The sequence below is a fragment of the Coloeus monedula genome (assembly GCF_965178545.1).
Source record: "Coloeus monedula genome assembly, chromosome: 1".
Classification (NCBI taxonomy): domain Eukaryota; kingdom Metazoa; phylum Chordata; class Aves; order Passeriformes; family Corvidae; genus Coloeus; species Coloeus monedula.
In genome coordinates this window covers 157,422,069-157,448,721 of record NC_138781.1, presented here as the reverse complement: position 1 = coordinate 157,448,721, position 26,653 = coordinate 157,422,069, and the positions used below count along the sequence as shown (strand labels likewise).

Here is a 26,653-nt window from a genome sequence, read left to right as displayed (position 1 = left end):
CTTTGTTAGAATTGCATTAACCCCTTCAATTCGTGTTTGACAATCTCTGCTGCTGTTATTTCTCCTCTTGAGATGGTGATGATGTGTTTTTTCTTAAGAGCTGCCTGAATTGAATGCTCTGTGAAACAGGTAATGACAATGCCCATACTTAAAACTATTTTGCAAAAAATGGAGAGGGTGCAGAGAAAAGCCAAACCTGTTTGACGTCTGAAAATCAGACCTTAAAATTCGTGCCATCCCAATTTCTGTTTGAGACATCTAAGAGGACTCGATCGTGGTAAGTACCTCTCTAGGAGGAAAGACATCAAATAGATATCAAGGGGCTCGTTAATCTGTCGTTCTCACACAGAAGGAGATCAGGAGATAGGAATTAAAGCTACACAAATTCAATCCTTCTGCATGAGGATAAGCAGCCATTAGAACTGCTTATGGAGGGGGCTCGATGGATTTGGCTTTGCCACGAACCTTTCAATCAAGATTCAAATGTCTTTTTACAAGATACACTTTAGTCCAGCTGCAGTCTACAGTCTTGATGTGGGAGTGATGGGACAAAATTTTATGGGAGGAAATCAGATTGGATAATCAGAATTGCTCTCTCTGGCTTTTAAAATCTATGAATCTATGAATCTATAATGCCTTTTAAAGTGCTTTCAGGTTGAAGAAATACCCATAAGATACTCTAGTGTTGTTGCTGTGTTCACTACCCATAGTATTTTTTGTCTGATAAAACCAGTTTATTTTTTACAGTCTTTCCCCAAAAAAGTGGGTAAAGCTTTTCAGGGGAAGGCTGCTGAGTGTACTGCTAAGATCTGGCAGAGCTAATCCACTTTAGGTAAAGAACTTTTGAGGGTTAGAAAATGGGGAAGAATGACCATGATTCTTTCTGTACCATAAAGTCTCTTCAGGAAACTCAGGAAGCTCTGACTTGGAGGATGGAGAATAAGTCAGTGCTGTTGTTTGTGTAGCACCATGAAAGTGGCTGAGCAAGAAATGAGCATCTACATTCCAGATGCTCAGCAGATGATGGGGTTACTCCTCTTGTGCCAGGTGTGGTATGTTGAACATCCTACAAATTCATAAATCCCATCACAGCTCCTCTTTCCCTCCTTTTCCTGGCTTTCTGCAGCCTCTCTGGGGTTTTTCAGGTTCCCTGCTGTGTTTGCAGATCAAACCACGCACCTGAAAGGCTCTTCTCCCTCTTGGGGTGCTAAAGATCATAGAATCATGGAGTCATAGAACCATTAAGGGTGGGAAAGACCTCCAAGATCTCCAAGTCCAAGCTTTGGCTGAATGCCACCAAGGGCACTAAACCTTGTGAAGTGCCTTGTCGATTTATTTTTGAACACTCCCAGGAATTGTGACTTCGCCCCTTCCCTGGCTGGGCTGTTCCAAGCTGTCAGGAGCTGGCCATGTTATGCTTTTGTTGCTTAGGTTCTAAAAATCCCAGGTTGTGGCCTATCTCTGCAATACTTCTTATGTCTTTGGGGAATGACTATTTTTAATGAAACAAGAAGTCAACTTTGTACGGGATTTTAAAGCACCATTGAATTTTATTGAGTAACACTGCAGAAGTAATAAACCCTGTGTACTTTGTTCCTCTTTGCTGTCCTTATTCTTTTTGCAGAATTCTGAGCCTTTGGGGTGACTTAAATTCTTGGTCACTTCAGGATTTGTTTCCTGACCAAGGGGGAGTTTATAGCTCTGAGTTGATTGTGGCTGTTCTCACCTATAAATGCTTCCTACTCCCTTTTTCTGCCATGAAAATGGAAATCTTCCTTATTTGTTGAATAGAAATCTTAGCCAGGACAGCTGGCTCTGTTTATGTGCTACTGAATCACTCTCCTGCCAGGTCATGAGCTTATAGACTTTTTTTTATGCCATCTCTTATGGAAGTGTGAAGGGATAGAGGGAGATTTTTCCTAATCTTTGCATCTGCTTTCTCTCTCTTAATCTTTTGGGGCTGTCCCTGTTGAAAATGGGGAAGGTTCATAGAATCATAGAGTTATAGAATGGTTTGGGTTGGAAGGGACCTTAAAGGTCATGTTGTTCCAACCCCCTGCCATGGGCAGGGACACCTTCCACGAGACCAGCTTGTTACATAGTGCCTTGACTTTTGCAACTTTTATGTTTTGTTTGTTTGTTTGTTTGTTTTTTTAATTTAGTTGATTTTCCTATCAGGACACAAAAAGAAGCTCAACTACTGCCTGAATTTGTCTCATTTATGTCTTTTTTTTCTACATATTTTTATCAAGGCTTTACATTTTTTCATGTATAACTTTTAGCTGCCTCTTAGTAAGTGTCTTATAAATAAGTACAATAAATAACACTCCTAAATGAAGTTGCTCTGGTGCATCTTGTCTGATCTATGGAGAATATACTGGAGGAATCAGACCTGTGCTGGCCAGATGGAGAACCTGAACTCTCTAATGGGTCTCTTGCCTCTCTAATTCCTGCTCCTCACTCATTAATGACTGCCCATAACAGGTTGGTACCATGTGCAGTCCCATTACCTTGATCTTAGAGGCTGAGTAAAGGATTTTTCCAGCTCCCTCAGGTGTGCTAGAGTCTCCATGGCCATCTCAGGATGGTTTCTTATCCCCCACTGATTTAAGGATTGCAATGGCACAGACAGCTTGGGCCACGCTCTCTGTTCAGTAAATCAGTGCAGCTCCAACATCACTGATGCCTTGTGAGTGTGTCTCATCCTGGAGGACTCGGGTGTGCCTTTTAATAACAAAAAGTACAAGGCTTTTAAAATAAGATTCCTGTTTTAAGAATGGCTTCATACATCCTTCCAGCAGAGCTTGATGTTTTGCTCCTCTGATCAAATTACTGCTCACGTTACCAGAACTGGTACCTGGAGAGGGATATTCCACATCCAGCACAACTGCACAGATTTTGATAAAGTCATTCTTGGTCAAAGCAAGTTAGATTTAGCCCAGAGTAGCTCAGATTTAATTACAGAATCATAGAATGGCTTGGGTTGGAAAGGTTGAAGATCACTGTTTCCAACCTCCTGCCGTGCGCAGGGACACCTTCCACTATCCCAGATTGCTCCAAGCCCCATCCAACCTGGCCTTGGACACTTCCAGGGATGGGGCAGCCACAGCTTCTCTGGGCAACCTGTGCCAGGGCCTTGCTACACTCATAGTAAAGAATTTCTTCCTAATATCCAGTCTGAACCTGTCCTTCATCAGAGTAAATCCTCTCCCCCTTGTCCTATCACTTCATGCCCTTGTCCAAAGCTCCTCTCCAGTTCTCTCTGGAGCCTTCTCCTCCCCAGGCTGAACAATCCCAGCTGTCCTGGCCTGGCTCCAGGGCAGAGGGGCTCCAGCCCTGTGATCATCTCCGTGGCCGCCTCTGGATTTGCTCCAACAGATCAACATCCTTCTTGTGTTAGGGGTCTCAGAGCTGGATGCAGTCGAGGTGGGGTCTCATGGGAGGAGGGTAGAGGGGGAGAATCAGCTCCATTGAGCTTCTGGCCACTCCTTTTTTGAGGTAGCCTGGGATACTTTTGGCTTTCCTGGGATTCAGGAGACTCATGTTGGAGTCTTAGTCCTGCTATTTTCCAGATGAGGGTTATATCAAATGGTGACCTTTGGCTCCTCCAGAGTGCATAACTCGTCATTCTGAGATAACTGACATTTATTTAGTTGTCTAAATACTATGTTTGAACTGGAATATTAGGTAAAATTATTGGATAAGAACTTAATCCCAGGTCACTTTCTCATCTGACTGACAAACGCTTTCCTCACCCCTTGCATTTATGTCTCAGATTCTTTTCACCTTTTTGTGGGTTTTCTAAAATACTGAACAAATCTGTCAGCTCCTGGATTTGCCTCAGTGTACAATGGCGTGAGCGTGAAGTCTTGAACTGTTTTGTACAGTAGGAACGCTGCTTCCCACTCCAGTCTTCTCCAAAGCAGGCGGCAGCAAAACTCACTTGGAATTGTCCTTACTTTTGCAGGTCAGGTTAGAAAGGTTCATGGATGCTGTAGCTGCTGGTTTTGTTCTGGAGTTGCACACATGATGTTAACTTGTTCTTACAAATTCAATGTCCTCACAGGTCTTTTCTTCACCTCGGCTTGCTGTCTGTTCTCCAAGGACCACACTCTGCTTTGTTCCAAAGGGTTGATGGGTCCAAAAGTATTTTTAGTTGATGCAAGACTTTGTATTTGAACTGGACAGCATGTGGATTCCATGGGGAATTGATTTGTTAGGATTGTGGACAGGGAAAGAGGGAATTATAATATCCATGAGATCTCTGCAGGGTTAGTGCTGTCCTTCTACAGAAGCAAATGGTTATTAGTGAAAACTTCCAATTTATTCTTTAAAACATTGTACTTCCAGCAAAGAGTAATTATTAGCTCAGTTATAGACAATTCCTTGAGGCTTTATCTTACTGAATCTCCAAACTCAGCAGTAAAAACTGTTACTGAGAACTAGCATTGGTGGAAATACATGCTGGTATTCAAGGTTTTTTTTAATATTTATGTAGTTCAGGCACATTAGTAACTTTTTATGCTGTTTAGTGACTTTTGGTGTCAAGCCAGCAGAACCCAAAAGAGAAGAGAGGATTTTGTCAGTGGAAATATAATTAAGTGGCTTGTTCAAAATTACAGGCCAAGTCCAAGTCTGCAGAATCATTAAAACAGAGGATTTCTTAAATTTCTGCAGAAATAATTGAGCCATGTTTCTAATCTGTTCTTCTTTCTATCCTTAAATATTGAAGCGTGACTGATAATGGGTTATGGGTTTTTACAACTGGAAACGTCCTGAGAGAAATCCCACATGCAAATACCAAGAATGTAATTTATTTAACATGTTCCATTGTGGGAAATCTTGAAGTGCTTTTCTTGCTCACTGTGCTAAGTCCAAAAGTAGTGACCTGTTGTTAATTTGAAATTGAATTTGAGACAGTGAAATTCAAGGGTGGAAAAAGACAACAGTACTGCTAGATTTCTGCTTTTATCTACACATACTTTTTTTTTTTTTAAATCTGAAGTCATTGCAAATTACAAAGCAAACTATGTTTCCACCTTCCAGCTGCTTTTAAGGTAGAGTATTCTCTTCTCCTGATGGAAAAGCCCAAGAAGTAGTTGAGCACAAACACAGGAGATGATTGCAGCTCCATTTTATCTGAGCCAAAAGAGAGACAGAGACAACATTTTGACTGTTAAAGTCTTGAACAAGAAGGTGGAAAATATCAGAGTAGACATCAGTGTTCCTCCACTTAATTATTATTCAGAGCAATAAATAGCTATTATGCAATTTCTTGCCTCTTCATCAGGGGCACGTTTCCAGCTGCAGATGCTCCGTGCACAGTTCTGTATCACCTCAGGGCTGGAGGAGTCAGAGACCTGTGCAAGGTCCATGGAAATGAGGTTTTCCTGACAAGGGGTCATATTCCATCCTGTCATGGAATGTTATACAGGGATTCACTATTTATGCTTTCAAAGGACCTAGTTTATCATTCTGTGGCAATGGCTATTGGTAGACGTTGTCCCCTTTCTCTCACAGGTTACTTGTTCAAATACTTCATTGTATTTTTTTAAAAAATAAAATTAAATTAAAAGACAAACAACAGAACTAAGATCCAGTATTTTTTTTTTTTTTTCTCTGAAAAGGTGTACTGCTTCTTTATCTTTTCTTTCTCTGCTGTTGACAGTGACCTCTCTGGAAAGAAGTCTTCGATCCCTGGGGACCTCAAATGATACTCAAGAGCTGCAGGATGGACTGTGAGTTTATTTTAAATTGTTGCAGATCTTTCTTTGTCCCAGACCTTCCATTTTTTCCCCTCATCTATCCTCACCCTTTTTTCCATCCTTTTATTATAACTGGACATGTTTTTGTCAGGATTACTTGGCTTTTTTCTGTTTCTGTCGGTGATTAATGGCAATAGGATGTGTATTGATCGTATAAAGCTTTGCTTGTGCTGGTTTCAGGTGGCAGAGAATGGTGTGGAGATAACACAAAAAAGACGGCCCACAGTGAAAGAGGGCACTCTGTGGTTCTGTAGGTGGAGTTATTTTTCTGGTTTTTGTTGTTTTCTTGTTGTTGGGGGTGGTGGTTATTTAGTTTAAAGTGAAGCCGGAGTAGGAAGCTGTGCTGGTTTTGGCTGGCATGGAGATAATTTTCTTCACAGTAGCCAATGTGAGGCTATGTTTTGGATTTGTAATGAAAGCAGTGTTGATAATCCAGGGATTTTTTAGTTACTGCTGAGCAGTTTTTACAGAGTCAAGGCCTTTCCTGCTTCTCACCTCACCCCACCACACCAGCGAGTAAGGAGTGAATGAGCAGCTGTGGGAGGCTAATTGCTGGCTGGAGTTAAACCTAAACAGATGTTCGTGTAGTTTTTTTCTTTTGCCTTTTCTTTTACCCCCCAGTTCCACTTGGCCAAGGCACGTGAACCCAAGAGGAAAGAGAAAAGGGACTTGTGACAGGGGCATGTAGTGACAGAACAAGGAGGAGTGGCTTCAAACTGAAAGGCAGTAGGTTTAGATTGGATATTAGGAAGGAATTCTTCCCTGTGTGGGTGCTGAGGCCCTGGCACAGGTTGCCCAGAGAAGCTGTGGCTGCCCCATCCCTGGAAGTGTCCGAGGCCAGGTTGGATGGGGCTTGGAGCAACCTGGGATAGTAGAAGGTGTCCCTGCCCAAGGCAGGGGGTGTTGGAACCAGGTGATCTTTAAGGTCCCTTCCAACCCAAACTATTCCACAGTTCCATGAAAAAAAAGGAGGGAAGAGGATTTTATAGGAGGAGAAGTGTATTGTGCTGTTGGAAGCCGCATCACAGCATCATGGGGCACAACACTGACAAAATGAAACTTGCATTGCAGTTGCAGTAGATACAGTTCATTAAACTGCCTCTTCCAGAGCTGTGTACACACAAACACGTACAGTTAGCTCTCACTGTATGTGTGCTAATTACAGAATTCAAATGGCTTTTCCAAATGTAGCACAATTCATTAAAGGTGCCTCCCTTCATGGAGCTTGCGCACAAAACCCAAGTGTTTAGGATATGGCTCTGATTTCGTGTGTGTGACTGCAGTTCCTGCTGAGACTTGGCTGAGAAGAAAGAGGAGAATTTGGGGTTTATTTCTATATTTGCCTGATGGACTTGGCTGACCTTTTCCATGCAATATAAACTCTCAGACCTGTTTGCAGTGTCTCTCCTTTTCTCTCCAATCCACTGCTTTCATCAGGGCATCAGATCTGCCCTAATTCACATATACTCTGTTTTGCAAACCAGAGGATTAAAAATAGTAATAGTAATAGTCAGAAGATTTGAAAGTAAATTTAGGAGATTGGAGAGGATGTAAGAGTATAAACTCAGCCTGTGGAGATCGATGTAATCAGGAAAGATGTTTACATGTACAAAATTATTTGCAGCATAAAGCACCTTAATAACTGCTGAAGATCCTTAACCCAGGAAAGACTCTGCATCATGCAGATACTGTGTCTGCTCTCCTAAACTATTCTCTTTTTTAAAATTAAATAATCAATTCCTCGACTCTTCAGAGCATTCCAGAAACATGGATGGATAATTTTCCCCTTTCCTGAGCAGTTACATAAATAGATGCATAAGGCACTAATTGCACTAATTATTTTTTGATCTTGGAATTACCATTAATTGTCCAGATAGTTAATGCAGCTTTTTTTCAAATTTAACCGTGCTTCCCTACCCCTGTCATCAGCCCCAGAATTCCTCCAGCTGTCTCCTGGTTCATCCCCTCTCCCCATGCTCTAGCAGGTCTCCCATTTCTCCCATTTGACTTCTTGTATCTCCAGACAGAACAGTTCCAGGGTGCTCTGCTGAAGAGGACCAGCAGCTCCCTTCCCCTCAATCCTCCCTTTCTCTCATCCTGTCCTGACACTGACCTGTCCTTCCACTGCCCCCCCTTTTTCATCACCAATGCAGGCAAACAGCCTCGGGTGCTCTACAAGAACCTCTGCTTGTCTCTTGTGAGAGCTGCACCAGCAAAAAGCAGTGTGCCATGAATCAGGAGAGCTGGCAGGGCTGCGTAGATCTCTGCTCAGGAGGGTCAGCTCTTCAGGTGAGACCTTTGGGGCAGTGCTTTCTGCTTCCCCGGCTGCAAATCATGGCTTAATCTTCCTCCTCTGCCACTTGACCCCTTTCCTTCAGAGGCTGATGTATGTCTCTCCTTGAACACCCTCTAGCTTGGAAGATGGGAGCAGTGAGGGAACATTTGGCAGGTTTATAGCCCTGGCTGTTAGGAAAACGACCATGTTTTTGGGTATCTAAGTGGTAAAATTGCCACAGTTTCTACTTTCTTGTTAAATGGCTGTCACTCTGCCTAAAATGAGGCTGCCTAAAATTAGGCAGATGAGGGAAGGCAGAGTATTTGGGAATAGGGATTAATGGTGAATTGTTCTGCTGCACAGGACATTCAGCAGCTTTGGACTGTAAACTGCAGAAGTTTTGCTTACCTAGCAGCAGGGTCCTGCTAAAACAGAAAAAAAAAAAAGACCAAAGTTACCTGATTCCTTTTCAAATTCATTCAGACTTTCTGCCTCTTAAGAACATGACTCACAAAGGCATGAGATGAAGGTAGGATTCTTTCTGTCAAATTGGGCTATTCCCTATTCTGAAATAGTTTCTCTGCATTTGAGAGCTGAGCCTTTCAGAATAAGGATTGTATCTGTGGCAAGTGAATTTGGGAGAGTTTATCTCAAGTGGAGTGCCAGCTCTAGTCAGTGAGACAGAGTTGGCTGCTGCTGTGAGCAGGGTGTATATGGGACCCAAAGTGAATAATCCTGGTCAAAGCTCTTCCCAAAGCCAGCACAAATATTTGTGTGCTGCATGCTTGGAGCTGGATGTCCTGGCAAGTAAAACATAAATGCCCATACAAAACTCTTGGCTGAATGCAACTGGCTCTGGATTAATTGGGAAGGGAGTGGGAGCAAAAGGAAGAAAGGTGCATGGAGCTGAGCTGTGGAGCTAAGGCCAAGAGGAAAAGCTGAGGCTTCCTCCAGTGACGCAGGAAAAATCGACTGATTTGTTTTTTTTCTCTGACCTTTGGTTTAATAATCTAGGCTTCCAAGGCATTTATCTGCCTCCTTAGCCAGAGTATGTGGGATGAGGGGGTTCTCCAACATTAGGCACTGAAGGTAATGAGCTTTTAATTTAGGCAAATCAAATTAAACACCCAGGTAGAGCACTGTCTTCAAGAGTCAGTCTCTTTTCTTTTGACTGGTGTGGCTGGTTGGTCTCCCAGCATCCTCCACAAAGTGGCTGGAAGTGAACACATCCCTGTAACCCAGAAAATGCTCTCTGAGAAGTGTGTTAGAAGAAGAAAAACAATTTTAAAAGTCTTTCATTTTCACACAACCCTACCCTGTCTTACTGTGATCTCAAGAAAAGCAAAGTGGCCGTGTGGGCTGCAAGAGGCATTTGCTGACTGCCTGGAAGACACAAGATTGAGCTTGAAGTGGCAATGAAAGGTCCTTGATGTCCTTTCCTTGGAGGCTGGGTGGCTACAGAAGTGATCTGAGCTTTCCAAACCAGGCTGCCTGCACTGCTCACCTCAGAGAGGAGTTTCTCACCTTATTGGACATTTGACCGTGTGTCAAATGTCAAGAGCATTGAGTCACAATCACAGCTTATTACCCATTTTCAGGTGTGTCTGGGATGTAGCCCATGAGTCTTCACTCCATGGCATTTTTGGATCCTTCACTAGTCCTAGCAGAAGAACTTGCCTGTTCAAGAAGGAGTTATAAGAAGGATTATTTTTGGGGCTTTTAGCACTGATGAGATTTTAGCATTGATGAGATTTACTAAAAAAAAGTGTTGATTTCTCCTGATTTGAGGAAAAAAAAAAGACTTCTGGATTTCACCTCACTCTTCCCACTGGTATTAATTTTTTTTAAGAAATGCACATTATTGAAATATGTAGGATTTTTTCCTGCACCAGAGAGAGGGCTCAGCTCTACATCTGCACAGTGTGAGAGAACAAACCTGCTTTTCTGATTGAACTGATACAAAACCTTGGTTAAAATGGTGCATGGCAGAGAAATCCTTTGGCCACAAAGGAGTTTCAAAGTATTTTCCAAATGGGGAAGCTGAGTTTGAGATCTGAGCTGCTTCAGGGTGAGACAATCCAAGAGTCCTGGAAAAGGCTGAAAGTTCAGCCTTTGTATTGCTGCTCTTACCTGGTTTTTGGTCAAATATTAACTTCACAGAGCACCTCTTTTCCTTGGGCATGCATATATAGATTGTTATATTCTTTACTGGGATTGAAGGGGATTCCATCTTCCTCACCCTTCCCCAGGAAATTTGCATCATCACCAGAAGATATTTTTGGGAACAGCAAAATCCCTTCATCAGTTTATTTTGCCAGCCTAAAATCGATGGAAGCCCAGGGTGAAGTATTGTCAGTTTGGGGTGCTTTTGGGAAGAGAAGCATCCACGTCCAAGCTGGAAGCCATTATGAACATCAAGAGTCAATTAAACTGTGAGAATGAGCTCTTCAGAGCTCTCAGGCTCGGTCTGAGGTGCTTTGCTGGATTTGTAGAAGCACTTTTGACCCATGTTGACATTCAGGATAGAATCACTAAGTTTGTGATGGGCTGGACTTATCTATGAGTCTTGCTTGGCACAGGTTGTTACACCCTCTTATGGGTAAGAACCTAAAGGTGCTTGCCTACATTATCTTGGTCTCTGGAGTCTGTCAAGCTTCAGCTCATCCTAGTAAGGTCAGAGAATCATGGAATGGTTTGGGTTGGATGGGATCTTGAAGACTGTATAGTTCCAGTGCTCCCTTTCCATGGACAGGGACACCTTCCATTAATCCAGGTTGCTCCAAGGTCCATCCAACCTGGCCTTGGACACCTCCAGGGATGGGGCAGCCACAGCTTCTCTGGGCAGCCTGTGCCAGGGCCTCAGCACCTTCAAAGCCAGGGATTACTTCCCAATGTCCAATTTAAACTTGCCCTTCTCAGTTCAAAGTTATTCCCCTTTGCCCTGTCACTCCATCCCTTGTCCCAAGTCCCTCTCCAGCTCTCTTGGAGCTCCTTTAGGCACTGGAAGGGGCTCTAAGGTCTCCCTGGAGCCTTCTCTTCTCCAGGTGAGCACCCCCAGCTCTCCCAGCTGTTCTCCAGAGCAGAAGGACTCCAACCCTCAGAGAATCTTTGTGTTCTCCTCTGGACTCAGTCCAACAGCTCCATATCCTTCTGATGTTGGTGACCTCAGAGTTCGACACAGCACTGCAGGTGGGGCCTCTCGAGGTCATAGCAGAGGGGAAGAATCCCCTCCCTTGATCTTCTGGCCACACTTTCTTATGGTGCAGCCCAGGATGTGATTGGTGGCTCTTGGGGCTGTTGAGGTGCCTCAGTGTCGCAGTTGAGACGGACGTGACACTCATGAATCACTCACACCAACTCTGTTCAGAAGGCAAAAAGCTTATCTTTAATACCACACAGTGTCTTTCATGCTTTCTTAGCTGTTTACAGAGTTTTAAAGCACAAAAGCTTAATTCAACCAATCACCACACACCACTGGGTGATAATCATGCAGCATGTTTTTCTACCTCTACTTCAGCTATGCCTCTTTCCTACGGTCCTTCTCTAGCAGAAGTAACAGGCCTGAGCCATGATTTTACAAAGGCAACAAGGCCTTCATTTTATAAGGTTTTACCTGTATGCAACACCCCAGGGTGTCTGAGAAGCATTGGTGGGGTTGGCAGTTTTGGTGCAGGACTTGCCATTCTTTCACTTCTGAAATGGCAGCATTAGGTGTGGTGGCACACTGGGACATCTCAAGGGACACTACGTGACCCCCTGAATCAAGTGAGGGAACTGGCACTGGTATTTCATCTTTCAGTTTCTTCCTACCTAACTCATATTACACTGAGAAACGTAGTAGCCCTTGGCTTTTTGGGGAGGGTTGTGGGGTCATTTGTACCTTAGCTGGACCAAAGTGATCTTTGGACATTCCCGTGTTCCTCTGGCTGCTCCAAGGTGGTGGAATAGTTCCCCTCATAGCTTGAAGCCTCACCAACCTGCTGCAGAGGGGGATGAATCCATGTCCTTCAGCTTTTCTGAACTGACATGAAACAATAAAGACTTTTTTTCTCAGTTAATTTTACCATTTATGTGTATTGTTTCCCTTTTCTTTTCTTGCTTCACCATTATGTTTGATAAGTTGGAGGTATAGCTTAAAAATTTACTTTTTTTTAAAGTGTCTGTTAAAAAGGTTTTAATTCCTCTGGAATACAGATTCATTTAGAGCAGAATGATGTTTTAAAGTCATAATTTACGGAAAGAAGATTTGTTAAAGTAAATCAGACAGAAGCTTTTAAGTGTCAGCATGTTTAATTAAGGGTAGGATTTAATAATGTTTTATATGGTTTTGTTATACTGCTTGTAGAAGCTTTAAAAAAAAAAAGATTTCCATAAATATTTTGAAATGTCGTTTTGATTCCGTTAATATGTTAAACCCTTCAAAGTAATACCTTCCCTGTTCAACTCAAAGCAGTCGGATTAACTTTATCTATCCCCCATTTATCGCTGCTGGCATCAATTTCTGACAGGAAAAACCTTCTAGGTTTTGGCAGTAAAAATTGGTTGCCAGATTGCAACATTTGTATTTAACTGTATAATACACTCACTGCCTTAATAACTGTATTTATGTGACACATCTCACCCTTAAGAATCCCAGAGCTCCCAATATGTGACATCCCTGTGATAAATTACAAAAGCTGGTGATGAACTGCAGAATTCTCCAATGATGATAAATTCATACACTTCTGAACTGCCTCCCCTGCTTAGAGAGGTCCTTGGAGTATCCCTTCACATGCTTGAGCAATTTCTAATGGTCACTACAAATCAATCTGTCAGCAAAGTTTTTCTTTTCAGTGTTTTTCCTCCCAAATCGTCCTTGCCAGAGTTCCGAGGTGGCCAGAAACCTTGGCCAAAGTGAAAGCGTCTTCCCACAGCAAGAAGGGTTTTAGATGTAGGCTAGGAATTTTAAAGCCTGTGATGATGGAACAATGATTATTTGTTGTGGCAAGGGATGTATGCTCCAGGAGATGACAAAGAATGGTGGCATCTGTGGGATAACCAACAATCTCCTCTTGAAGGTCTCCTACTGCCGCTGCTGTTTATGTAATTTTTTAATGCTTTCATGTCTCAGCTCATGGTTTCTGTCTTCTCCTCAGTGCAGTGGTGAGTTGGAGAATCACAGAAAATCACAGCCTGAGGAAGGTTGGAAGGCACCACAGTGGGTTGTGCTGTTCTTCCTCATGTTCAGGTGGAGCTTCCTGGGCATCAGTCCCTGCCCGTTCCTCTTCTCCTATTGTTGGGCCCCATGGAGCAGAGCCTGGGCTCTGCTCTGACCCCTCGCTGTAGACACTGACAAACAGGGATGAGGTCCCCTTTCAATTGTCTCTTCTCAAGCCTGAACAGGCCAATCTTCTTCAGCCTTTTCTCATAAGTGAGGGGCTTCAGTCCCCAGATCATCTCCGTGGCCCTCTACTGGACCTGCTCCAGGAACTCCATCTCTCTCATCCTGAGGAGCCCAGAACTGGACACGGCACTCCAGATGTGCCTCACCAGGGCTGAGTAGAGGGCAGGATCACCTCCCTCAACCTGCTGGCAATGCTCCTCCCAATGCACCCCGGGATCCAACTGGCCTTCTTGGCCACATGGGCACCTTGCTGCTTGTGCACCAGGACTCACTGGTTTACTCCTCAGAGCTCTGAAGAGTCAAGGGAAGAAGAGCACACTCAGTGCTGGTGAAAACTGTGTTGCTTCAGAGCCCAAGCCTTCCCTTATCTCCTTGTTCCCATCTCCTGTTTGCAGATTTGCCCACTGGCTTTAGGTCCAGCTGGTTAAACACCAGGGCTGTAACATCTCTAGGGGAAATGAGGATCAGGAGAAGCTACCACAATGTGAGCCCAGGCCCTTGCACATTTGCTCCAAGGATCTGCAGCAGCGTCCCATGGTTTTTATACCATTTGGAGCACAGATATGGGTAAACAATTAGATGATTTTTTGTCTTCTGCCAGTGACTAGATACTGGAAAAATAAATCTTCTCCTCACCCCATTCCCCCTTTGGTGCCCCAGGTGAAAAGTGTTCAGCCTTAAGGGGAAGGGAACACCCGAGATTTATGGATGTTCGTGCTCAAAAGGACTGGCAAAAGTCAGACGGTCCACCCAAGTGTACAAAGTTTTATTAGTAAATTACACATTTGGCATGGAAATCAGTATAAATTAGTCCCTGACTTCCTGTCTAAGCAAAAGGCAGTGAGTTTTGGGTAAGGGGGTAGGGTGAAAGGGAAGAGAAAGAGATGGATTAAACATGGGAAGAAAGACATTAAACATGGGAAAAATCCAAGAGATGGATTAAACATGGGAAGAGATCATCAGTGCTGGCTGCAGCATTGATCCAGCTGATGGGGTGTCCAGGATCCTGGGGTGCCCATGTGCCCAGGCTTCATGGGGGTACCTTTTATAAATAAGTTTTCCCTGTTATTTTCTCTCTTTGTATGCAAATCAGTTGTCATGCACAGCTTGTTCTTCTAGACCTGTGTGGAAATGGGTCAGAGCCTTCAGGGATCTCGGGTGGTCTTGATCCCTCCTACAGTCCATGCCCTATTCTCAACCTCATTCCTGAGCCTGCACTGTGCTGTGTTGTGCTGATCTCCAGGAGCCAGAACCTGGATGTTTTTCCCAGAAAAGTGCTGCCCCTACCTGTGCATGGTCCCTTCTCCAGCCACATCCTGTTCTTGCTCACAGTGTGTTATTGCCAACAACCCTTGCTTGGCTCCACGACCATCCAGCTATCAGTGTTTGAGAGATTCACATTACTCCCCCTTAGCTTCCAAGCTCCTCCATCTCCCTTTTTGGAAGCCAACTGCATCCCCCAGCGAGCTCTCTATTTGTAGCAAGAAAATTGTACACTACCAGAAGTGTAGCTGGATATTGCAATGTGTAAAAATACTGTCGTGTTTGGGGGTTTTTTTCCATAAATTTATTCTTAGATGTTTGTCTGGGAAATGCTGATTTCGCACTGATGTTGTTTTTATTTTTTTGTTTTATGGGTGACAGAAGGACGAAGAAATAAATAGAATAAAGCATTCTTCTCTTTTCATCTCTTGGGCCACCATGATAGTTTTGCTAATTTTTCAGATGCCTTTCTGAGATTAATCATTACAAATATATGCAAATTTCCCCTCTTAATATTACCAAAATAGTAGCTTTTTAATTTGGGGTTTACATCTTTTGACATTTTCATGTATTAGCAATGAAACGTGGGATATGATTAGGTTAAAAATTGGCGTTTTGAGTCAACAGAGAAAAATTCATCCTCCCTCACCTTGAAAAACAAACCAGCTTCAGATATTTTGCCTTTTTCCTCCTGCAGAGTTACAGAAACTGCAAGACAAGATCACCTTCTGTTAGCATAGCCTGCAGAGGGAAAATAATTTTATATTTGGGTTGAAATATCCACAGGCAGGAAGTTTATCTAATGACTTGTGATACTGGCTGGAGCAACTTCCCTCTGGCTCTCTAAATGCAAGTTTTGTAAATTTTTTAAGGCCAAAAAAAAAAAAATTCTTGGAGGGAGGATAGGACAGCTGCATGTTTATGGTGGGATTTAGTGCCATTAGTTCCAAATTCAGCCATGCAGTTCTTGCAGATTGGCTGGAGGGACCTGTGGGATGAGGTTTGTTTAGGAATTCACATGTGGAGTAAGCAGTTCTCAGGGCTGAGCATTCATTTTTCCAGGGACTCCTCCAGGGCTCTGGCACAGCAATCCAAACATGCCAGTGCTTCTTGGAATCCTTCTCTTGGCTTTGGGTGAGGTCTGGCTTGTCCTTTGAGCCTGATGCTGCCCAAAAAGCCGGGAGTGACAGTCCCATCATGAGGAGTGACGCTTGGTGTGACCTGTGGCTTTGGCTGATCCATCCCACGTTTCTGCAGGGCATCTGTGGAAGCAATTGGCATCCTCTGGAAGGTCTGCTGTGCTTGAGGGGCAAGAAAGAAAGACAAAGAGTCCAATCTCAGAGCAGAGTACAAGGAGTTGCTGATCTGTTGCTTGCTGAGGAAGTCACTCTGGGATGAATAGCTGCACTTTTTTCCTGCAGTGATTTAGTGGGTGATTCCTTCTCACTGCTCAGTCAGGAATAAACCCTCTGAGCAGACACCCCTCCATCTGCCCACTGCAGGAGGCACACCAGGGGTTAAGAAGATCTTTAGGTTATTTGTGTGGACACTGGGTGCTTAAACTGAGTAAGGAAATGGTTTTTTTGGCAAATAACACTTCCAAGTTCAGCAATATTGTGAGGTCAGAAGGAAATCATAGAACCATAGAATGGTTTGGGTTGGAAGGGACCTTAAAAATCATCACGTTCCAAACCCCTTTCATGGGCAGAAACATCTTCCACCAAAGCTGGAAACTCATAGGGGATTTGGTTTGAATGTCTTTTACTGTCTTGTTTGAAGTGAAACTGGGTAATGCAGACAAGGATGTCTTTGGGAAAATGTCTTGGAGAAATAGAAGTGAATAATGCCAGGTGGAAACAGAAAAAAAGAAGAAAAGAGAAAAGATGGAGGAAAGGGAAAAAGGGAAAAAGGAAAAGGGGGAAAGGGGGAAAGGGGGAAGGAGAAGGAGAAGGAGAAGGAGAAGGAGAAGGAGAAGGAGAAGGAGAAGGAGAAGGAGAAGGAGAAGGAGAAGGAGAAGGAGAAGGAGAAGGAGAAGGAGAAGGAGAAGGAGAAGGAGAAGGAGAAGGAGAAGGAGAAGGAGAAGGAGAAGGAGAAGGAGAAGGAGAAGGAAAGGAAAGGAAAGGAAAGGAAAGGAAAGGAAAGGAAAGGAAAGGAAAGGAAAGGAAAGGAAAGGAAAGGAAAGGAAAGGAAAGGAAAGGAAAGGAAATTTTAGTGCAACATTGACTGTGTTTTACTAATGTCACAGCTTTTTGTCATTTAGCATGTGAATTAACATATTTACTTCAGAAAATAATAGTGATCAGCCATGGGTCCAACGACATCTTCTTGAATAACAAAGCTGAAGGTCAAGTGTTCAACAAACAGATGTGTTTTATTTTGAAATAATTGAAACCTCGAGGGGATTATATGTGTTTACCAGGATATTTTATATTGCTGTCTGCTTATATTCTCTTTGTTCACAAAACACAGATGCAATCTGTACATGGAGACTTTCCCTGCTCACATCCTGTGATCTTCATGCATTCAGTCTTGCAGAATAATGAACAAGTAATGTCATGCTTCTTTCCTAGATTGCAGTGTCACAAAATGGGAATTTTCTTTCTAGATTGGAGATAATGAATGGGAAAAAGAAAAAAATCTTGCTTCCCCAATGTACATCCTTAGGGATTAAACTAGCTGAGGGGGAATTTTCAACCTCCTTTTAAAGTTATTTGTTTAGTATTGATACAGTAAATAATTACAGAAGGTTCAAACTGCTCACTTGACTCCCTGCTCTTTGCAGCAGTAAACAGTTCCATGAAGTTTGAGTGGTTTTGAGGGCCGTGAGTGCTCTGCCACTTGGTCCCATGGCAACAATGATGTTATGAAAGGTGCAGACAAAGCAAACTTGTTACGACATTCAAGAGTGTTTTGTTTCAGCTGTATTTCTCCTCTTCCTTCCCTTAAGCTGCCGGAAACGTTAACCCTGTGTGCCAAAGTCTTGTCTAACACCCTTTTGGATGGTGTTATAGATTATAATATACCCCCTTTCGGGCAAAAAAAAAGGATAAATCTGTTGCCTTGAGAGGAGGTGATTATGGCTGGAGTCCAGTCTTGCTTCTTGGAGGCAAAACCTGGGGAGAAATACAAACACAGCAGCAGGAGATGGAGCAGCAGCTTTTGTTTCTGGTGCTGAATCCCAAGAGGTGCAAACTGAAAAATCCTGGCTATGGCCAAAAATAGAATGTAGCTGATCTGGGCTGTCTGGAGAGCTTGTAGCACCCTTGAGTGAAAATGCTACTCCTGGATGTGTTTTTGAGCATGGCTTTGTGCAGCATTTCAGGGTTTGTGAGCAAGGTGATGGAGAGGACTGACAAAAACACGTAAAAGAAAAGGGGTGACACAAGTTGCTGTTTGATGAACACAAATGATGCTGCCTGCAGGATAGGGGGAAGCAAATTGGTGTCTCTTACTCAGGTGAACTTGTCCCTAGTAGAAGGAAGGGGATGAGAGCAGAACAAAAGCCTTGCAGTTGCAGGCACAGAGGTTGCACACCTCAAATTCTGGGCTTATTTCTGAGCCCCTCACGACAAGAAAGACATTGAGGAGCTGGGGCATGTCCAGGGAGGAACAACGGAGCTGGGGAATGGTCTGGAGCACCTGGAGCAGCTGCGGGAGCTGGGGTGGCTCAGCCTGGAGCAAAGGAGGCTCAGGGCAGACCTTGTCTCTCTGCAACTCCCTGACAGGAGGCTGTAGGCAGGTGAGGGATGTCTTCTCTGAAATAGTAAGCCGTAGAATAAGAGGAAACAGCCTCAAGTTGCCCCAGGGGAAGTTTTGACTGGATATTAGGAAAAACTGTGCGTTATCAAGAATTGGAACAGGCTGCCCAGGGAAGTGTCTGAGTCCCCATTCTTGGAGGGATTTAAAAGACACACAGATGTGGCACTTGGGAACATGGTTTAGTGGTGGGCTTGGCAGTGCTGGGTTAACAGCTGGAGTTGATTATCTAAGGGGTCTTTTCCAACTAAAATGATTCTGTGATTCTACAGCCCTGACAATGCAAACCCGTCTGAACCAGGAGAAGCTGGGGTTGTACTGGCAGAGAGCAGAGCTGGCTGGGGCAGAGCAGGGGTTTGGGCACAGTTAAAATGATTGTCTGTGGGTGGACTCCCAAGAACTGAAAGAGGTTTGTGAAACCGGTGCTTTGGGACCTCCTGCTTCTGTGCAGGATTGCAGCAATTTTCCCACGTGCAGCTCTCCGTGCACTTTTTTTTCCTTTCAGTGTCGTTACCCTGTAGCAAAGCCTGGTGCCTGACATTTGGGCTGTGTTCGTGGTACTGCACGTGATTGCAGTTGTGTCATTGTACAGCCAGGTTAGAGATAAAATCATCTCAGCTGGTTCAGCTGGTGCTGATGGATCATTTCTCTACATAGACCATTGAACTGTCTGAGGTAGCAGATTGCAAATGGGATTTAATATAGGCTGGTATTAACTGCTGAGATGTTTGAGAAGGTGGGCAAGACTGCTGAGTTATTTGCCAAAAAGCAGGTGACAGCAGCAAGTTGACAGGAGATTTAGATTATAACATTAATAAAGCTCCTAAGTCTCTCCTGCTTGATTTGCCACTGGAGAAAGAAGGAAAATCCAGCTATGTCACATTGTCTGGAGAGCAGAAATGGAAGGAAGTGAGATTATTGAATTGCTGAGCATGGGAAATTCCCCCAAGCCCTGCAGAATAATGTATTTTAGTGATGCTGTACAGTTTATAAAGGTCAGTTTGCACTTCAATTACAAATCTAGGTTTAAAGGTTGTAAAGGACACGAGAAAAAATAGTGATTTCTTTCTCCTTTTTTTTTCTTTTGTAATTGCCTCTTGAAATGCTGGTAATATTTCAGACTCATTTGTAAAAAGATTTCACAGTACTATAGCAACAGGCATTTTAAAAGCCTTGGTAGAAATGCTGAAAATCTAGTCCTAGTTTTATTTCCTCATTTTACAGATGGATAAAAGAAGCCTTATGAATTTTTAAGGTTCTACAGTGAATTAATCACAAAGTTGGGGAGCAGTCCATTATGAAAGGTTTAGTCAAATACCAAAACAAGTTTAAATAAAAGAAGCCATAATCCTTTTTTTTTTTTTTTAATACTTCTTTTACCAGAATTCTGGTTGTTAATCATCTTTATTCAATATGATTATGATTTCACACAGACCTGGTAGTGCAGGCTCTTTGCATCCTGGTTAATTCTAGAGTTGACTGAACTGACAAGAGAAAAGGTTTCCTTCAATGAGCAAATGACAAGGGGGGGGGGAAAAAAAAGGGAATAACCTTTTTTCCTGCATAGAAATGATCAGAATAGGGTAAGAAATATTAGTTTTAAGTAGGTGAGGAGATGCATTTTACCCAGGAGCTCCCTTCCCACGGATGGCAGCAGTGCTGTGGCTCCATATGAATCTGCTCTTCCTGGCTGTGCCTGAGTGACCACACTGCTAACAAGCCATAAAAAGGCAGCAGGGTCACAGGGTAAAGGTTGCTACATTACAGGGCCAGAACATGCTAATTACAGCCCTGAAAAGTGAATTTGAGTGGGTCCATGTAAGTTACTACATTTCTCAAGCTGTGAGAGGCAGATTTTTTTCCTCTTCCAGCAGCTGAGGAAAGCTCCCTCCCTTGACACGTGTGCTGCAGTCTATTTTATGTGTTTCTTCATTCAACCAATTATGCCTGTGAGATGGACAATTAAAAAAGCATCTGTTTTTATGGCAAGAGCACGGCTGCCTCTGGCATTTTATGTGCCATAGCGGGTCTGTACCTAGGGGAGGAAGATGAGGGATGGAAAACGTGGTCATGAGGAAATAAAAAAGAAAAATAAATCTTTGAAAGTTCTCTTCTAGAAGCTGTCGGCTGGGTGTGCACCCCTGAGCTGCCTGGCTGGTTTTAACACAGCAAAATGCTGGACAAAGGGGCAGACACCAGGGTTGGTGGGAAGCTGGTCCCTCTGGTTTGGGGCTGATGCTCTTGGGATAAGAGGTTGGGTTGTGGCACTGGAAATACTTTTGGACATCAGACCAGGCCCGTGTCACCCAACACAGTTCCTGTAACAAGCACACAGCCTGAGGAGGCAAAGGATCCTTCCACCCCTGGGGAAACATGGGATGGATGGATGCTTTGGATAGAGGTGGTGGACTTCAGGGTGGTTGTTTTTCCCTGTCCTGCCTTGCAGGAAATTCCACAAGGCTCATTGCTGTGGAAAGAAACAGAAGCCAAAAGATACAGGACAGTATTTGTCATGTATTTCCACGTGTCCAGGACTTTGGGCTGGGGGGCTGGCACATGAGACACCTTAATTCCAGGAGATGATCTCAGCTTTGACATCTGACTCCACACAAAATTCATGCCCAAACCCACCCACTTCCAACAATGCATCACTTCCCACGGTGATTTCTTCTGTATAGGCAGGTGTGGGCTTTTGGATCCTACCTCTCCCCAAATCTAAGCTCACTTGCATGCTGAGCCAGGAGAATTTGGGACATGGGTTGTGGTGCTGCCACCCAGTAATCCCAGTCACACTCAGAGCTGTGGCCATTGCCTGAGGGAGAAGTGCTCCTGCACACGTCATTTCTGCTGTTCAGTGCTTATTAGTCAGAGCCAAGGAAATGTCAGCTATGTTTCATCCTAATTTTTATGAAGCCACTGGGGCTCATTTTCTTTCTGCTCACGCAGTGCAACCAACAAGCATTATTTTAGCATTTACCTGTTTGGGTTTTTTTCCAGTTATATAATTAGAGATAAATTGTACATGTAGCTGTGTGCATATATATGTGTGTCTATGTACGCTACATAGACATTCTTATATAAATATGTAAAACATCTTATTACCCATATGAAATAATCATTTTGGTTTGTGTTTCCAAGTGTCTCGTTGTGTTGGTGTGTCTGTTAGACAGACACATTAACTTAGGCATGGAAAAAGATGAAGTGAAAAAAAGATTGTGGTTTTCATTTGTCTAAACCCCCATTCAGGGGCACGGTTTTGTGGCCAAGAGAGCACTTGCAGTTCCTGATCCTGCTGCAGTAGTTGCTGCTCCCACTGAAAAGTTTCTTCTGCTCCATCTTGCAACATAGAGGAAACAGATATAAGAATACAACCTGCTCTAGTGGAACCTGCCCGTGGCAGGGGGTTGGAACAAGGCAATCATTAAGGTCCCGTCCAACACAGACCATTCCACGATTCTAATAAAGGTATCATTTTATGTGGATAGCAACAATATATAATCAGTTATACACCTCCTCTTCCACTTCTAATATGTAAAGTTCATCCAATATTGGATGTTTTAGTATTGGGCTCGTCTCTCATTCAAGACTGCTGGCCATTTTTTTTTCTCCATTGTTTAGAAGTGAAATGAGTATGTTGTGAGTACTCTTCTCACGCCTGTCAACTGGAAAAATGATGAATAAAGAGGAAAAAAAGAGATGCTTGTGCTTGTCAGTGATGCTTATATTCTGCTAAAAGCAAACCACATTATATTCTCTTGTGAAGATATTCCTGAATCCAGCTGCTAGATCACAGAGTCATTGTGCAGGTCTCAGAAATCCAGAGCATCTCTTTACTGCCGTTGCCCAGATTTCCTTTTCAGAGAAAGTGCATTTTCCCTAGACTGGTCTGAGCAATTTTCCCAATCTACCCATCCAAATAATACACATAAAATGACAGAAGCACCTGCTTCCCTCTCTGCATTCAGCAGGGGCTGCGACATGGAGAGGGCTGGGAAGATCTGGTTTATGCATGAGCTGCTGTGCCTGCTCAGCAAAAGAAGATTATTCCTGTGCAGATGGGTAGTGCTCCCAAAAAATGCACCTTGGTGGATTGCCTCTCTCATCCCTTCCCTCCGTATTTTGCAAGACTCAAGGCAGATGACACCTACCCAGGATCAAAGTCATTTGTTGCTGGGTAATTGCGCGGAGTGTGGTTCTATTATTCACAGGTTTGCTGCTCATGGGGATTTTGCCTTGGACTGTGCTCAAATGGATCTTTTCCCTTGATTTTGGAGGGGACTGGTCAAAATCAAGATGTAGTTCTTTGTTGGCTCAGCCCTAACTTCTTATTATCTTCTAAAGCATTAAGAAATAATTCAGTGCTGATTAGGCTTAAAATAAATAAGATTAGTCTTAAAATAAAGCTGTGGTGCCAAGAGCTGCTTCCTTTGTTGTATAATGCAGGATGCTCTGAATAGTTCACCAGGAACCCTCCTGGCTGGATCCTGGCCAAATCTGTTGCTTTTGCATGTTGATTAACACCTGGACAGGAGTATTTAGGGAGGGGGATTGGAACTAGATGATCTTTAAAGTCCCTTCCAACCCAAACCATTCTGTGAGAGGCTCCACAGTTCCTGGTGTGACATCCCTCTCTGAGGTTTCTCTGTACAGAGTCTTATTAACATCAGCAGGAGCTGTTGGACCTATGGAGAAAATGTGGTACCTTAATAAATTATGATACAGGCAGCATTTTATTAATAAATGATGGTGCGGATGAAGGCACAAAGAGAGGAGTAGGAGCTGAAGGAGGCATTAAATCTGGCATTTGTAAAGTGGGAAAATCATCAGCGTGAGGGGGAGCTGGAACATGATGGACTGTTTATTGTGAGAGAGGAGAGATTTATGACGGGCGTGTGAACGGCTCACTGTTTTCCCCATTGCCTTCTGTTTTCATGGAGGAATAGAGTTTCTAGCTGAAATCAAAGTTTGCCCAAGCAGGAAAAAAACAGTGTTCAGAGAAACCAGGAAAAAAATAAATAACGTAAGTAAAGAACCTCATATTACATTTTAAACTACCCTTGGCACAGTGTAGGATGTTTGTAAAATTGCAAAGATGCCTGGAAAACACAAACCCAGAATAATTCCTGGGTGAAAGGAAGAACAGGATCGGCTTCAAAAGAATGCTGTACATAATAAAGTCAGAGAAAACATGGAAAGCTGACTCCATCCTTTCTGTTTGTACCCATAAGCATTATCTTTTCCAGGATTTTTCAGGCCCTTCTTCCCTCTCTCATCAATGGGCTTAACAAAAATCACTCCCTTCTTTCATGACCTTTCTTATGGCTTTTGTGGCTCGATTTCTTCCACGTTGGTGGCAGCATGTTTACACTCTGACCTACCTGCCTTCTATCCTTATTTATTACACTTGTGAATTTGCTGTATTTTCTGGGGCATTCTTTTTAGTATTTTGCTGGCTCAAAGATTTGGTCTCATGAGAAGCAACTGAGGGAGCTGGGGATGTCTAACCTGGAGGAAATGAGGCTCAGGGGAGACCCTATTGCTCCCTACAGTTACCTGAAAGGAGGTTGTGGTGAGGTGGGTGCCAACCTCTTATCGCAGGTAGCAAGTGTCAGGATGAGAGGAAATTGCCTCAGGTTGCACCAGGGGATGTTTAGGTTGGGTATTAGGAAAAATTTCATCGTGGAAGGGGTTGTCGAGCATTGGAAAAGGCTGCCCAGGGAAGTGGTGGAGTCACCATCCCTGGAAGTGTTCAAAAAATGTGGGATGTAGCACTTGAGGACGTGGTGTAATGGTGAACATGGTGGTGGTGCTGGTTGATTAATGATCTTAAAGGTCCTTTCCAACCTTTACAATTTGGTAATTCTGTGATCTAATATGATCACATATTGTGACTTTCTTAATTAAATGCTGATTTCATGGATGCTTTAGTTCCTTGTGACAACTGAGGACTGGTTTTATAAATGGTTCCCTTGACTAGAGCTGTAAGAACTTAGCAAAGCACATGCCTATAGGCAGGTGTCTGCTCACCTGGGGATTGTCTGACATTTATATGCAGCCATTTGTATTTTTTTTCAGCATTTAAAGAGGTACTGCTCTATATATAAATGTCTGAGGGCTTGGGGAAGATGCTTACTGTTTGTGGTGATTTGTATTTTCCTTCAGTGGTGGGTTCAGGTTATTTTGTGGGTTTGTTTGTTGGGGTTTCTTAGGGACTGGAGTGATTTTTAATTCAATTTACTTGTCGCAGCTGTGATTACTCAATATGCAAAACAACAATGAACAGATTATTTTTAATCCTTTTAAAATCATTTTTCCCTCTAGTTTTTTTGCTGTTAACACGTGGCTGCAGAGTCTGAGCTGTGTGTATGGTGGAACATTTAACTCTGATTTTTGAAATCCAGATTGGTGAGAATAAGGACAAACAAGCAAAAAAAAAAAAAAATACAATCCTTTATTTCCTGTAAAGCCTGAAGACTGGCTCCACAACCATCCCAATCCCAAATTTATTCAGAGGAGATATTTTAAGAAAAAAATGTTCTGTACATATGTGGTACTGGAATGTAGTAAAACAATTCCTCTGAAATTTCTTCAACCTCATGCTTTGCATATAATCCAAAGTTACTTCATATTAAACAATTTGTTGCAATGTCTTTAAAGTGCTGTAATGCAGAATGATTAATTTGGTTTTCAAGGGGTGAAACGGAGGAGCCCTGAGCACCCCCATGCCCCTAACAAAGCACGTGACATGGACAATATTTGAGGCTTTAAGCTTTTAGATGATGTTGGCATCTGCCTTTTTTAAGATCTAGAAACAATTGTCCAAGCTATTTTAGCCATCCAGTCTCCAAGCACATTTATGAGGGGAAAATGCTTGGAATTCAGGAGTGCTTGGGTAAAGAAGGACGTGTCAAGCCTGTTGTCCATCCCTCTGCTCATTCCCAGTCTCCAGCTTTGTCCTCTGTCCTCTGACAGAAGCACTACTGCACTTCCTCGGTGTAGAGCACTCCTTAATGGGGTAATTAGGGGATGCCTGATTTAAACGCACTAAAAAAGGCCTGCTGACATTTATTTACTTATTTATTTTGGGGCTTTATCCATTTCTTTGCTTTGATAAATAACCTGACTTGTTTGAAAATGTGTAAAGCTTAAAGCTTGTATTTCTGCAAGCCCTTCTGGGGTGTCCCTGCACCATTATGGTTCTGTTTTATTCCTCTGATAAAAAGCTCTGTTATTGCCAAATAGTTTGTTCTGTAAATTTACATTTCAGTAAGAAACAAACAAAATAAATTATATTATAATGTGACAACAAAGGTTCTATAAAATTAATTTGGTTTGCCCTTCACCCTGGGGAAGTAGCCAGGCTTAAATTTGCTCTTTGACTCAAGTTCTTGACTAAAGCCAGTGTTTCTGGGTAAAATATTACAAGTGAAGTTCCAGGCTTAAAATAATTCATCACAGCCTGAGCATTTGGTTTGGCACATACCTAAATTTATCTCCACCCTGCCTCCATTGCAGCGATGTCCGAGCTCCTGGTATTTATTATGGTTTTAGTCAGCAGTCCTCTGAATAGCAAAACAAGGTGTGTAAAACTCCCACAGTGTTTGCTTCGCTGGGGCAGCGGCTGTGCCAGAAGCAGCTGTAACAGTGGTAAGAACGAGAGAGATTGCTGGGAGGTGTTTTAGTCACTGTCAGGATCAGTATTTCACTTCCAAAGCAGGGCTCTGTCTCTCAGGGCAGGTTTGTAGCAGTCGTCTGGGGACTGGAGCATCCAGCAGATCAATGCCATCAATTTTCCTGCCAGCGTGTTCCTGGCGTCTTCCAGTCGCCCCAACCCTGCAACACCACAGGGCTGTGCATTTTGTTATTCCCCAAATCTTGTTGGAGGCAAAAGGGAGCACAATAGTTTTATTCTTACTCCAGTTTTACTGTTTTATTGTTAGTCTAGAGAATTTTTTCACACTCTTATTGTCCAAGTTATTTATTGCTACTGTTCATGAATTAATATACAGTTAAAATTGTTATTGCCAGTACTTTTGTTTTGTGAGTTCCCACTTATTCAGGTTTTCTGTTCTTTTTTGTCTCTAAATTAAAGTCCTTACCTTCCCTGAAGTCCTTGCCTGGTTCACAAGGCACCGCTGCTGCCATGAGCAGTGATGAACCACAGTGAGCTGTGTTAGACTGGGATTGCTGCTGTTCTCCTGTGCTTGCACT

At 43.1% G+C, this 26,653-nt stretch overlaps 1 protein-coding gene across 4 annotated transcripts in view; it reads left to right on the top strand.

Moving 5' to 3' along the window:
• Positions 1 to 26,653, top strand: part of TSNARE1 (t-SNARE domain containing 1) — a 461,526-nt gene that overhangs the window by 152,217 nt on the left and 282,656 nt on the right. For all 4 annotated transcript variants that reach the window (XM_082283165.1, XM_082283162.1, XM_082283164.1 and 1 more), the window contains exon 6: positions 5,669 to 5,738. In XM_082283165.1, the coding sequence (XP_082139291.1) occupies positions 5,669 to 5,738 (70 nt within the window). The remainder of the gene's footprint in view (positions 1 to 5,668; positions 5,739 to 26,653) is intronic.